A 15,266-nucleotide genomic window follows, 5' to 3' on the forward strand; every position below is an offset into this window, starting at 1 on the left:
TTATTGTTGCTTTCAAAGCACAAAACTTGCAATGTAACTCTGATATATCCTAAATATGAAGCATGAAAATAGATAATTTATTCTTAAAGGTGTATTTTTCAAAGAGTAATCTAGTAGTTCTATTAGCAATTTAATGCAAGTACATCTTATAATAGTCACTGTCTGATTAACACTGGCGCTAGCTGCAGCTTCAACAGACTCTGAGATCCCAATAGTCATTTTGTCAGGAAAAAATAAATCTCTGTCAAATAGACCTGTTTTGTTCAATCATAAGCACACCACATACCATGGATACACTGAAAAGGGACAACAGTTTATAACAACGGTTGGCAATAGCCGAGGATAGGCAGTTTCAACACAGGCAAAAGGTAAACATTTTATTTATAAGACAACTTAAGAAGACTATGCTCTATGAAAGCACATTTAATGAAACAGATAAAAGGAAAGGAACACAAAGGGAACACTGATATATACTATCATCATCCTCATTTATTTACATGCACGCATAATGCATTCTTTCAGTCCATAATGTAGGTCCTTATCTGGTCTTTATCTGACATGACAACATCTGGTCATCTGTTTACCCCATGACACAGCCTGGGTCCTGGCTCTTTCAGCCCGAGTTGCAAGACTGTCCCATGCACTGAAGGATGCACTGGTCCTTCTCCCCGCTGTGTTGTATGGCCAAATGGCATCCTATGCAGAATCTCTGATAGCTTGCAATCCATAATTCTTGCAATTCCTGTGTCTTTGTGGGTATATTATACTGATACAGTGCTACTGTAATATAGGTGTACACACTGCTAGACTACTTTCAGTCCCCGGTATATAGTCCGGCTATCAGATTTATTAATAATACAACAAAGCTACAGTGTTTAACTATACTGGAGGCCAATGCCAGTTCTCAGCTAGACCCTATTTTCTTATCCTCATACATGAATTTGTACATCCTCATTCATGAATTTGTCAAGGTCTATAACCAAGCTGTTTCTGTTTACATTTATGTTTTCCTGCTCCATTGTATTACGCTCTATTGCCGAGTCCTCATCTATTTCTGGCTTTTGCACCTCCTGATTATTGTTAAGCTTCTCAGCTTTTTTCAATTTCAAGAAATATCTGACATTTTTCTCAGGGTAAGTCACCTTTGCAAGAGGCAGTTTGTATATGGATTTGATTTCCGTAGTGATCAGCAGGAAGGTGAGCGCTGACAGGCAGAAAGGCCAGGTACAGGCTGGTAGCCCAAACTGTAAAATAAATCAATCAAAGGAATGTTAGCTCATTTGCCACAAGCCACAATTACTCTGAAACCAATCTATGTGAATGGAAGCTATACTGCCTTACTACTGTCTTTATTGATTACTCAATGTCCTGCATATACTCCCATGGTTTACAGATACCTTTCTGACAACAGAAGGTTCATTCAGAAAGTATTGTCCAACATGTTCTAAAAATACTTTTCACGATAAATTAAGGTGTGGAATAATTAACCCCTGACTTTAATGAACAAGACTTACTGTGGCCATCACGTTTGCAACGGCAGAGCCGAGGTATGCACAGAAAAACGCTGCAGAGACGAGAGGAGAGAGTTGCAAATGAATTACCGTAGGAATTTAACACAACATCTTCTGCCCTCTATTTGTATGGGCGCCGGTGCACACAGAATGGTAATAAAGCAAAGAATCACAATTTTTTTTTTTTTTTAAATGGGCCACAAACACTCCACAAATTTGAGGTCAGCGCCCGCAACAGACTCCTTTATGGTCAACAACACCACTTGTTCTCTTATCAGCGCGCAGGGAAATGAAAGGAGCCCCCCCACTCCCCAATCACTTATTACACAGTAACCCCATCCTAAAACTTTTTTTTTTTTTTTATACAATCACTTCATCTCGTTTATTTTTGCATGATAAAAAATCGTATACCCTTTCAACTTTCAGAACAGTAGCTCAGATCAACCAAATAAATCATTCAGAAAAAAGTTTGAAATATCCATATGTAATGTACTAACATTGAATTCACTTTTGGTATATACAATGCTGGCTCTTTTGTCTATGTACACATTTTTGTAATACAAAATGCCTCTATTTCGCTTGTATTCAAGCTAACGCTGTTAGCTGGGTCACGTTCTATTTTCAACTCAATACGACAAGAATCCATTAAGAACATGGCCGGTTTATCTGACTACCATAGTGGTCTTTTTAGTGCAGCAGTACTTTGTATAGCAGCCGTTTGGTTATCTGAACTGTGATAGGTTTAATTTTAAGTCAATCAGTTTACAGAAAAAATTTAACATTGACTATATACTTTGAAATGAGCCCTCATTGGTGTCAATGGGTCCCAAATGATCTAACTGCGTGCTGCCAGGGGGGCTCTGCGTCATGAATATCGTGCTGACAGTGAGTGCGCCGCCCAAAAGCCAGCTAGTTCTCCTAACAACTTGCCATTGCGCTATAAAATGCATTCATAATTAAGGTGGATCAGAGAAAAAAGTGGTGACAGAAGTATTTGAAGAGCATGAAAAAGCAAATCTTAATTAGCGGCTTTATTTTCATGTTTATTAAGTGGAGATTTGGTCAAACCCAAACTAATATTAATTTTTTTTTTTTATCAGTTAGTAGTATGCCCAGGTGAAAATTGTCATTTTAAATGCTTGGGAAGAAAGGATTGCCACAGGTTAAGAAAGCTGGCTGCCGGTATTGAGATAACCTACCGCAGAAAATTGCCAGGAGATGCGTCTGCCAGGTCAGGGCGTAAAACATTCCTCCAATTGCAATGCAGGCCAGAACACAATTATAGCCCCATAAACCAAAGTAGATATCCTCAAAAGGTGCAGCAAGTGCAAGACCTGGAAGAAATTGAGACACTGTCGGTGATGTAAATTACATACAATATATCAAAATTATATTTCCCTTTGTTTTATCTTAATTGTGTCCAAGTAGGCTACTGTTTTAGGGTTTCTCTCTGTAAATCTATGACATGCCACTGCTCTCTCTTTTCCCCTCATGGTCATTTGATGCATATGCACATTCATCATACATTAGACCTAGAAAATGTAAATGGGACCATACCCACACCCACTCACAAAACATCCATTGTCTATAGTCACTCACCACCTGCCACGTCCATTACTCTGCCACAAAGTTAAACAAGCAAAGCCCTCACCTGTCACCATGCCAACGGTTGAGCCAATGGTTGCATGCAAGCAAGTAATTGGTGAGGAAATGAACAAGGAAACAATAAAAATTCCTCCAGTCAATGCATTGTCACACCCATATACTTGTCCAACTCCAACTGGCACTGCACGAAAAAGCTGGGCAAAAACAAAATGAAAAAAAATCAACATACTGTATCGACGTTTCAACATTTCTGTCCATATTTCGAAAAATTGTTTTGATAATTTTTTGCCTAAGCAAGACAAAACATGCATTGACTCGAGCTATATAAACAATCGTTTCTCCAGTTGTGAATATCATGGCACTTATCTTTGAACATTTATTGTGGCTGAGTGTAAGAAATCTGGTCAACTGTTTGAAAATTCTGAATTTCCAGCTCAACCGAACAACACAAAGACAGCACCAGCGTTGGGGCAAGCTCATATCTACACACTTAAGCCAGCATTCCAAAACTGCAGACCTGCTGTCCCATTATCCTTATGTATGGATGGTTTACTTCCCAGATGAGCCCTGTCTCAATTCATTAAATTTGACAGAGCTGTTCACTGGATACTGATCTTTATTTCTGATTCACATGTCTGCTGTTGCTTATTAGGAACCATGTTTGCTGGAAGTGTGTTTATCTTACCTTGGCCACGTCTATCTCTGACCAGGTGATGTTAGGGAGGGACGTCCTTGGCTGAATGAGGACCTGAGGAAAGTGATGGTTGTAGTGACCAGTGGCCACCATGTGCAAGCAGACCAAGATGTTGAAAGGCAAGGTGAAAACAGGAAGATCCCATTTGCTGTTGATTGAAGCCAGGGCACTGGAAACTATTGGGCTTGGAAATGGAGATTAAATCGGTAAATCAGTACAGAACTGTGGAAATGGACAGTTCAAGTGAAAACCACACAGTATTCAAAAACTATTCAGAGAAACATGGTTTCAACATTATAAGTTTAAACCTGCCTCACATGTACTTAAATGGAATTCATCCTGCCTCAAATGTACTTTAAATAGAAGGTTCAAAATAACCTCTTAATTGGACCCGTGGTCCATTTAAATTCTATATATTACAGTATTTATAACTACATTCTGATCTCAGAGTAGCACAGTTATTTTATTGCTACAAAACTGGTCTCACATCAAATATTACAGATATAAATACATTACAAACTGGTAGGTTTTTCCTGTCCAAAACAGGTTTGTTAATTCAAGCTTTGGTAACGATATGTTTCCAAGGAGAGAAAATAATTTACACTCACCATGTCATTGACAAGAAGATATTTGGAAGTAAAAGCCACCAATACCAGTCACCCTTATCAGAGAAGACTGCCATTAGCAGGCCAACCAGGATTCCATTGTATCCATATAGACCAGCAGCTATTGCTTCCCTGTAGGAAAACATAAATGGAAAGAAATATTACAAGAATGAAACATACAAAAATTTGCAGGTCATATATATATATAATTTAATATATTATTTAATCAAATCATAACCCCATCATCCAACCAACCAAATCATTAATCAAATGTTAAGCAACTTAAAGATGATGTAGTGTCAATGGTCATAATTTTAGTATAAACTGAAAAACAAGTGTTGATACCTGCTCTGATGGAGAAGGAGGGCAGATATAGTGGCAAACAGCGTGCCCACAAAGCCATTGAGTGCCCACCATCGGTTCTGAAGTATTAATCCACCAAAGATGATTAGGCCACTGAGGGGATTGTTGACAAACATGACCTGTGCTGCTCCTCGAAGCACCCAGTCTAGAAGCTGCAGAAGGAAAAACTGCCCTAGATTTAAATAGAGAAGAAGAAAGCATTATAGCAGGTTGTGATCAGTGTAGCTGAAATTGTGCTAGATGTATTTCTCTAGGCATTAAACAATAAGAAGTTGATTTATCACCCTTGCTCTGCAAATTACCACTGACAAAATCTCACTTTTCATCCATTCTCCAAAGATCTTCATGTCTCCAGAGAAGTAGGAGATCACCCTGAAGAGCCCAAGCTTGGCCCTCTGAGCTGTGGAGGGGACTTCTGACTGTTGGTGGCCAATATTTTCTTCGTCCTGCTTTTTGCGGTTTGCAGACATCTCAGGATTTGTATTCATTACGAGAGCTTCCAGTTCCTGTGAGACATCAAGGTTTACTGTATGGCAAATAAATGTTTTTAAGTATTGTTTAAAGAACTGTAGCTTTATGATTATTTGGAAGGAAAATTAAGTACACTAATGAATATATATATATGTATATATATATATATATATATATATATATATATATATATAGGCTTTAATAGTTGTCCCCCTTAACCTTGAATTATCAGTGATACACTATGGCCTAGCCAACAGAAAATGTTTCATCATAAGTATGGAAAATGCTTTACCCAGAACACACGTCAGAAGGTAATATACTAAAAATATATAGAGAAATGAATAATGAAAAAACACCTGGGTAAATATAGGGTAACAAGACATCTCTCAAAAATGAACCATTACACAGTACTCTTTTTTTTTATGTCATATCCGTCCGTGGGCTTCTGTGATCTGTACGTCTGCATAAGAGAATGTGCTAAATACCAGTAATGCTATGTAATGTGAACCTGAAGGAGGTCCTATCAATATTAAATGAATCATGACGCAAAAGTCTGTGAAATGTACCTGAGCCTGTTCGTATCTCTGTCTTGAACAACTCTAACGACATAGCTCAGGAGGTAAGAGCGGTTGTCTAGCAGTCGGAGGGTTGCCGGTTCGATCCCCGCACTGGGCATGTCGAAGTGTCCCTGAGCAAGACACCTAACTCCTAACTGCTCTGGTGGATGAGAGGCATCAATTGTAAAGCGCTTTGGATAAAAGCGCTATATAAATGCAGTCCATTTACCATTTCTCTAACTGCCATTCCGAAATGACCATAACTGCAAATAATTACAACTCCTGTCCATTAAAGATGCAAAGCATGGTACTCATGTGGATGGCGTAACTTTAGCACAGCTTAAAATCTTTCAACCCCCAGCCTTCAGTAGCACACTGTCTTGCGTGGGAGATTGAAATGCTTGACATGCCGTTCAGATATTTGGAAAGTTTATGTGCTGCACTAAAATAAGGAAGTAGCTGAAGATTTATTGGCCCAGGGTGTACTGCGTTGAAAAGCACGCCGTAACTGTCTAACCATCATAAAGACATGTTAAACATGTCAATCATGAGAAGTTCAGTCATTCTCAATCATGGTCGTCTGTGAAAGGCTGCTGAGGCGTCAGAGTTGCTTGTGGGCTGCGCATGTCAGTCACGCTCATTCACAGATGTATACCTGTCCCTTATCTGTGGTTTACATGTGGCCTGGGGATATTCTGTAGCGCTGTCAAGGAATAGTATTTATATTTATATAGTATCATAATTGGTGGCACACATTTGTGCTAAGATAAGGTTGTATTGTGGCTAATTGTTCAGAACCATGAAATTTGTTGAAATACCACTGCACTACACATTTAAGCCAATCCAAGACTTTATTGTCTAAAAGATTTTTTTTTTAAAATAGCACTTGTACACTGCTGACACCATTTAAAAGTACATGAAAGCATGAAGTGAAAGATTTTAAGCCCATCAACAAAAATATTTTTTGCCTTCAAAATTAAAGTGTGTATGTGTAAGAGTCCTGTAAAAGAGGCTAATTAACAAAAAAACAAACAAACAAAAAAACATGTGGGGCAGCAGCATAAGTTAATCCTAAATGCTGTGCTCTTCAATGTATGATATTTAACTTGGATTCTGTATAACACCAATTTCCTGCTTTTTTCGCAGTATATTTCTGCACTTTATGCCCATATGAACTAGGCAATAGAAAAATGGCAGATTCTGTCGTTTCCATTAAATTATCACCTCACAATTATATGTGGGGAGATGTGTTCAAAGCAAGCATGTTAAACTAAGCATATTAAGCATGGCTGCCTGCACATGGAGCTATGAATAATTATTTAAAAAATGAATCCATTGTGGGAGATGCAAGCAAATAACTCAAATAGTGTGGTAGCCAGCAAAGGCATGTGATGTTCCTTTTTTTGTAAAGCCAGAACAAGGGTGCATACATACAGCTACCTTGACAAGAGAGGAGCTCTCCACTTGAACCAGCCTGTGGGCCAGGGAGCGCTGGGCACACAGTTTAACACAGTGCGGTGGCACAGCATAAAATATGTTGTGTTCATGTGGTTATAGCTATGAATAACATACATTTTCAAATTTCACATGAAAAATTTATGAGAACTGGACCTTGGTGTCCTCATATGTGGCTACAGCATTGCACATACACACATACATACACACAAACACAGTACATAGCGTAAAAATAGGCAGTTACCTCAGTTTTGCAGAGGGCATAAAAGTGTCCAGTAGTGTGTGCTGGGTGTACTATTAATTGGTTATCCTGAGGAAGGTTATGCTCCCTTAAATCTGAACCCATTTTTTATACTCCACCACATTGCTCCTCCTTTCTTCTGCCTCTCTTTGGGAGTGTTGATTGTACGTAACACAAATGCAAACACGTTCAACAAGGTGAGAATCATGTGAAATATGTTTTATTTTCCAATCAAAGCAGTTTAAATGTTAGCACTCTCGTTTGACGGCTGAATACTGAAACTGAAGTGCATCAACTGTTAAAACACCTCACTTATCCAACATGTAAAATATATTTATTGATTTCAATTTGGTAATTATTATCGAAGATGTGAATTATAAATTAAATCACCAAAATTGTTCATAGGTAGAGCAAACTTTGGGGTCAACCCTTGTCAAAATATACAACTCACAACCAGATGAAAATTAAGAAATGTATTAAAGATACTAAACAGCAGCTTGTTTGTCCCGAAGTAATCCCAATCCCAATATTCAAAAACCAAAAGACAGTAGAGTATTCCAAGAAACCTGAGATGAAATGCAGAACATCAGATCTAGATGCAGGACTCAGATGGCACTTCCAACTAACTGTTACAGACTAACTTCTCTCTAAGATGCTTAAAAATTGACTTCTAACTAAAAGAAAGGCGCATATAGTGAAAGAAAGGATGGGGGAGGGAGATGGACACCTCCCCTGACACAAACACAGACCTGCACTCACACAGACACACATATTTACAACCGAAATGGCACATCTGATGCTCAATCCGCATGCAATTTAAAAAAAAACTTAACATTGAAGTTTCACTCTTCTGCCACAGGAAAACATATTTGTTAAAACACCTATGCTTTTGTCAAGAAGGAATCAAAGTTTCAACAGGCTCTATTTGCCAGTACTGTAAATCCTCCAACAAAAAACAACATTGATCTTGTACAATTATGGAGAGAAGCAAAAAATTTGAAAAATGAGGAATGATAAAACGAAGTAGGCTATATAACCTCCCTAAAGGTATATCCCTTTGTTTTCATTGTCATTTTGGCATTCAGCTCATGTTTGTCATAGCTTTGGTCACCTAAACATTCCACTGCTTTGAATGACTTGCTCCATGTAACTGCTTAACCTAACTTGGTTCATGTATTGCGAAGTCGCATGACAAATGCATTTGTTGAGCCAAGTATGATCCACCCAATGAAGTCACCAAACGTGTATCTTTCACAAGTATGCATAACTTACCAGAGCATTTATTAATTTCTCTTGCATATAACGGATTGCTTCTTCATGTCCATAAACTGCGTTTTTAGCTTTTCTTCCCTGACTATGCACACGTAATGAAGTTTGATGTCTCTGTGGCAGTCGGTCTGCCTGAGAGGCGGATTGGTCTCAGCTGTGCCGGCTGGTGGAGAGAGCACACACACCTGGGCTGCGTTGACTAATCAGCCCAGGTGCTTAAAGGTGTGCTGCTCTCCACAGTTCAGGGCCGAGACCGGGAGCTAACACCGAGAGCGCAATTATGAGTTCAGGTTTTGTTTTATTTTGAGCACAAGAAGAAAGCGATCCTCAGCTGAAAAGTTGGAATACTGTCACATTGGCGTGTGACAGTCTCAAAATATAAAGAAATAGGTAAAGAGAGAAATGATTCTGTCCTAAAAATCCGAAGGGAAGCCATCTCATCTTCTATATGACCAGCCTGTAATATGATTCCAATTGCCTACCACTGTTTAGACACCTAAATTATTAGTTTATTTCGTAGTAAATTATACAATTATCCAGGAAACAACCAACTGTGTTTATTAATTGCATATTTTAGGAACCACAAAGATTTAACCCATTAGCAATATATATATATATATATATATGTGTGTTTGTGTGTATGTATATATGTGTATGTATGTATGTTATGTTCAGCCGGTAATAATATAATAGTATGAAGGCTAGCTCTGATAAGTCTACCTGGTGTGACCACTGCTGAGCTATCCGAATGTGGTGTGCTAGTGTTGAGGGTTGTAGGAATCATTTCCCAGTTTACTTCCATTTTAAAATGTTTGGACTCCTAAGAAAACAGTGTTGAAACATCAGGTTGATTGGATATTCATCATTGAGCTGCTAATGCATTTGAAATGCATGAGTGAAAATGGGCGTGCATATAAATCTGTCGGGCAGGAAAGAAGATTCTTTGGGGACTGTCCAGTTATGCGTGGCAAGACTGGTACCGCTATGGTACAACCCCACAAATCTTTTTGAGTGCTGCTGTTAGTTTAGTTTCTTGTCGCGCATGAAACGCAGAAAGGAATGTAATTTTATTCAACTGTGGGGCCATCAAAGTCTCGGAAAGAGTTGAATACATTGGTTGCCTTTTATAATCGAACACAAAAATTGTGTTGTTGGCAAATATAGGTTGCATCTGACATTTTACATTTACATTTTTAAAATTATGACGCTGAAATAAAACTGCTTTTTTTGTTTTTTGTGAGCTTTTAATCTTGTTGTTTCCTGTGAGATTTAAGCAAGTAGCAGTGACCAAGCCATGAACGTGATACAGTATCACGATGTGAGGGAAAAATTAAAATGCTCCCTGCCAGAGATGAGAAACTTATTCAGCAAGGTTTTAGGGAAGAGCAGGAGTACGTTTTTATCCAGCTGCCGAAATCAGGACGAACACATCATAGCAATGGCCACTTTGAAATAATGCGTGACCTAGTGTTCAATTCACCATTTTATGGTAGAAACATTGAAATTTGCAGAATACCTTGGACTAGTGATGCTCCATTCCAAAACAACACGAATTGTGTCACAGTCCAACTACTTATGGACCACACTGTATGTCTTTGGAAACATTGTGTATCCCTTCATTAGAATATGCCATTTCTTGTTTTTTCTCTAATGATTGTGTAAAGAACAAAACTTTCTCAAAAAAATAAATAAATAAATAAAAATAAACAAATAAAAAATATATAAAAATGACAAAAACAAGACCGACCAAGATTCTTTGTGGGTAAAATTTCACGTTTCTGAGAGCTGCATAAAAAATGGAAAAGCGCCATTTTTGGGTATTGTTATCGTTGTGCATGATCTCCAGCCAATTGCTGCAGAGGGTGCCAGAGTACTTTAAAACACAGATCTATGTGTGGAGAAATGGAACCGTTATATAATCATTTTGGTCTGCAAGATCACAAACTGAGAAATGCACGGTAAAGAAGAACAAATAGTCAGCCTTATCAACGAAAAAAAAAAATGACTAATGACTAACAAAGTCAAGTGTCCTCTTCTTATGTAAGTGGTCTTGAACTGGTGACGTTAAAGAATCAAAACTAACTCCAAGCCGGAGACACAATGAAGTGTCACAAAGAGACAGAATGAACTGTGTCATATAACATGGAATGCTTTTTAAATTAACCTGTTACATATGACAAATATTTCCCACTGTAGTGTGTACACAATACAACCACTTCACCTTTCATCTTCCTAATCATCAAAAAAATCATCTCATTTTATGTTCATTGTATTAATGCAATGTATTTCTACATATTGTTGAGGTAAGGAAAATAGTAATATATCCTAAATAAAATCATACAGTAACAAAAATAGCTCAGCTTACCTGATCTACAAAAATATGGTATATGTGAAACAATGAATAAATTAAAATATGACTTCATGCACATTTGCAGAAACATCACATTTTTCAGGAACATTGCAATTCTGTAGCTGATATGCATAAACTATGACTTATTGAGATACAGTGTTAATATGGAGGTTTTGATTTAATTGCATGTCCCCTTAAACAGTCAAAGTGCATTTGGTTGAATATGGCCATCTTTATATCTTATGCTCTAAAGATAATTATGTAGTATTTTAGTTCCCTCTAGAGGATAGTAATAGTAATATGCTTAGTCTATTCCTGTGCAGATCTGGATAAAATATCTTAATTAATTGTTTTTTAAATTAATTGAAATTAATTGTTTTCATGGGATTTTATGTGACCCAAAATAAATGAATAATTAAATAGGATTTAGTCATACCAAACATTTTCTGCGATCCTTTTAACCTTGCAACCTGAAGGGATGGCTTAAATCTGCTATGTGTCGGTCGAGGATCAGGGAACTACAAAAAGCTCATACTACACGTGCTTATACAGAACCGGAAACTTCATAGACAGTTTTTTTTATACCAAGACACGTCAGTGCATAGCACCCAATATGAGAAATCATATGTCAAATGTGCTTTATATGTGACCCATGACAAAACAGGTACTCTTGCTTGTTTTGATTTTCAACAAGTAGGACTACAAGCCATTTGCCTACTCTGTCGAAAGGAAATGTACTGTATGTCCTGGTTTGTCAATACGCTCCCTGAATTATATGTTTCCAAAATGATGTACTGCTAAAAGCATTTCTCAACTGTTATTTGACATTTGATTTTGTTTACCCTTATTAATATGTATGTTTGTTTATGTACATACTAGTATGTAAATATATTTAACTACTTATAGTTACAAATAATTGAATTAATACATGTGTTTGTTTGTTGTTTTTTCTTCTTCTTTTGAACCCTATCATGACTGCAGATTCTAGAGAAAAAAAATATGAATAAAAACAGCATGATTTCAGACCTGGAGTTCACATACTGTACACTCCAAGACATCCATTGTTATAAAGAGGAAGTGGAAAAATACAAGTGTCTCCATGGCAACTAACAGAGTGGTTATAAACCTGATGGATTCATTCTTGTTTTTGTAAAGAGAAAAGTAAGACATACACTACATGGCCACAAGTACAGTGTGTGGACACCCAAACATCACACCCGCATTCCATGGGCATTAATATGGACTTCCCCCCACACCTCCCACCCCTTTGTGGCTATAACAGCCTCCACTCTTCTGGGAAGGCTTTCCACTAGATTTTGGAACATGGCCACAGGGATTCGCTTCCAGGTTGGGGCACTGATGTTGGCCAATAAGGCTGGCTTGCAGTCAGCATTCCAATGCATCCCAAAGGCATTTGGTGGTGTTAAGGTCAGGGCTCTCTGCAGGCCAGTCAAATTCTTTCACCACAAATTTGGTAAACCATTTCTTTATGAACCTTACTTTGTGCACAGAGGCATTGTCATGCTAAACCATGGAAAGGGCCTTCCCAAAATTGTTGCCACAAAGTTGGAAGTACACAATTCTCTAGAATGTCATTGTATGCTGTAGCATTAAGATTTCCCTTCACTGGAACTAAGGGGCCAAGCGCAATCCATGAAAACAACCCCAGACCATTATTCCTCTGCCACCAAACTTCACAATTGGCACTACGCATTCGGGCAGGTGGCGTTCTCCTAGCATTCACCATACCCAGATTCGTCCGTCAGACTTTCAGATAATGAAGTGTGATTTATCACTCCAGAGAACATGCTTCCACTGCTCCAGAGTCCAATGGCGGTGTGCTCCACTCCAGCCGACACTTGGCATTGCGCATCATGATCTTAGGCTGGTGTGCTACTTCTCGGCCATAGAAATCCATTCCATGAAGCCCTTTGTCGAACAGTTCTTCGTGCTGACATTGCTTCCAGAGGTAGTCTCGAACTCGGTAGTGAGTGTTGCAACCCAGGACAGACAATTTCTACGCACTACGTGCTTCAGCACTTGGCAATCCCATTCTGTGAGCCAGCATAGCCTTCCGCTTCACGGCTGGGCTGTTGTTGCTCCTAGACATTTCCACTTCGCAATAACAGCACTTACAGTTGACTAGGGCAGCTCTAGCAGGACAGAAATTTGGTGAACTGACTTGTTAGAAAGGTGGCATCTTATGATTAATGATTAAGTACGATTAAGTAGCCAAATCCACTGATTAGAAGGGATGTCCACATACTTTTGGCATTGTAGTGTACTTTAATACTTCAGAAAGGGAACTGCATAAGCAAAGACATTTTTAAATTTATGTCTGATGTGCCATTTGCCAAGATGATAAAACCTTTTCACCAATATCCCCTGTACCCTCAAAGTTAATGTCAGTATAGAAATATGAACAATTAAAACATTCACAGAAAATATTGAAAAGTCAGTCACTGAAAGGGACAAATGACTAAAACAAAGAAATAGTCAAAAACAAAACAAGCATGTATGATTATTTATATAAATTGTGATATGGAGGTACAATTATTTTTATATTTGTGTGCCTGCTCTGGTAAATCACTCAAGGTAATTTAGAGAACGTGCAGTATACTCACCAATAAAGAATGAGAATTGTTGAAAGCATTTATCAGGCAAGCCACCTACGAAGAGTGCACTCTCACTAATTCCCTTAATTAGATAATATTTCTGTCTGGAACTATTTAAACGTCCCTTCTCTATAGCCCCTGCATGTTTACTGCACTGTACAGCTTCTGACCTTGTCCAGAGGGTATGCATCTTAAAACGCTAACTTTTAATTGCTTCCTGTGCATACCTGCCCACTCCCCCCATTAACCCTTAGAGTAGGGGTTTTGGAATGCTTTGTTTTTCATTTAACCATTTTACCAGAAGAGATAGGTACATCAGCATTAGAATATTCAGTTAATAACCTTCTAATCACATATTTTGATCTCAGACCTTAAGGGGTTAATCCCGACCATAGGCTAACACTGTCAGCGAATGCATTCGGTGTAGTAGTTTCACAAAGGTTTAGTGCTGTGTATGGTTTGTGTTTTTAACTGCTTTTGAGTACCGGTTTTGATGGTCAAGTTTGAGGATTGTGATATTGTGGTTTAACAGAAACACATTAAATATTAACTGTGCCTTGGTAAATATTATCTTCAATGAAATACAATATAATACTACCGAAATTGCTAGTTTTAGGTATATTGTAGTATCTTGTGGAATTTATGTTGTGTTCTAAGCAGTTATCTTCCACAAAATACTGTATTATACATAATGATGTAACTAGGCATTCACATTGACTGTTATATGAAGTATCCAGCACCAGCATAGACCCAATCAGCACACATGGTGGCAGTATAGAGTTTCAAATATTTAAAATAACTTCAAAAATGATCTTAAAATCTCTGTTACTATGCACAGATTTCAATCTTCCTGCAGTAACCAATCCCTTCACCAGTTCAAAATATTTGCCCTATGGGCTGCCAGAATCTTAAAGTGGTTGCTATTTTGGATGTTTTCAAAAGTGTTTTTACAATGTTTCTCTTTAAACTCCTTGTCATATCATTAAAATGAACTGAACATACTGTTTCTATGAACATCTACCAAGTTCATGTAAAAATATGTTTGTAGGGTCAAAAAATATGGCCACAGTCAACCAGTAAGATACAATATAACTCAACATTATAAATGCAGCCTAACCATCCAAAGGACAACATCCAAATTCATTTCAAAGACTCAGAGACTGATTTGTCACATTGCGGTATAGTACTAGGTATATTTATTATCTATGAATAATTATAAAAAGAAGAATTGTTTTTTATCTTTGCCACAATTATAATAACAGGGAACCAAGTAATGTTTAAAAGTAACATATTTCTCTAAGTACTGAAGATGTTGGGGCAAGTTTGGCACCAAACAGTGTTATACAGTGCTGAGGGTCCAAGCACTAAGTTCTAATTTCCATAAACATAACATGGCCTTCTGTCACATCATCAAGGACTGTGTATATCAAAACAATAACCAGAATTTTGCACAGTTAAACTAGGCATATGGAAAGATTAGATTGAAGCTGGCCCAAGATACAAAAGGTCTGCGTAGTTTTCAGTATTGGC

At 37.8% G+C, this 15,266-nt stretch overlaps 1 protein-coding gene across 4 annotated transcripts; it reads right to left on the reverse strand.

Annotated features, from left to right (window-relative positions):
• Positions 1 to 457: 457 nt before the first annotated feature.
• On the reverse strand, positions 458 to 13,781 carry LOC118212480 (urea transporter 2-like). 4 transcript variants are annotated; one of them, XM_035390373.1, is made up of 10 exons: positions 13,746 to 13,781; positions 7,506 to 7,649; positions 5,098 to 5,284; positions 4,761 to 4,950; positions 4,419 to 4,547; positions 3,802 to 3,994; positions 3,163 to 3,310; positions 2,711 to 2,845; positions 1,515 to 1,564; positions 458 to 1,244 (listed from the first exon to the last, which is right to left on the reverse strand). In XM_035390373.1, exons 2-10 carry the CDS (start codon positions 7,605 to 7,607, stop codon positions 930 to 932), a joined length of 1,449 nt encoding a protein of 482 aa, XP_035246264.1. In that variant the 5' UTR covers positions 7,608 to 7,649; positions 13,746 to 13,781; the 3' UTR covers positions 458 to 929. The 4 variants fall into 4 exon arrangements, with proteins under 4 accessions (XP_035246264.1, XP_035246263.1, XP_035246266.1 ...); XM_035390372.1 differs by lacking the exon at positions 13,746 to 13,781 and adding an exon at positions 8,775 to 8,904; XM_035390375.1 differs by lacking the exons at positions 7,506 to 7,649; positions 13,746 to 13,781 and adding an exon at positions 8,775 to 8,905 and having other exon boundaries at positions 5,098 to 5,227.
• Positions 13,782 to 15,266: the final 1,485 nt, after the last annotated feature.

The sequence above is a fragment of the Anguilla anguilla genome, chromosome 14 (assembly GCF_013347855.1).
Source record: "Anguilla anguilla isolate fAngAng1 chromosome 14, fAngAng1.pri, whole genome shotgun sequence".
NCBI lineage: Eukaryota > Metazoa > Chordata > Actinopteri > Anguilliformes > Anguillidae > Anguilla > Anguilla anguilla.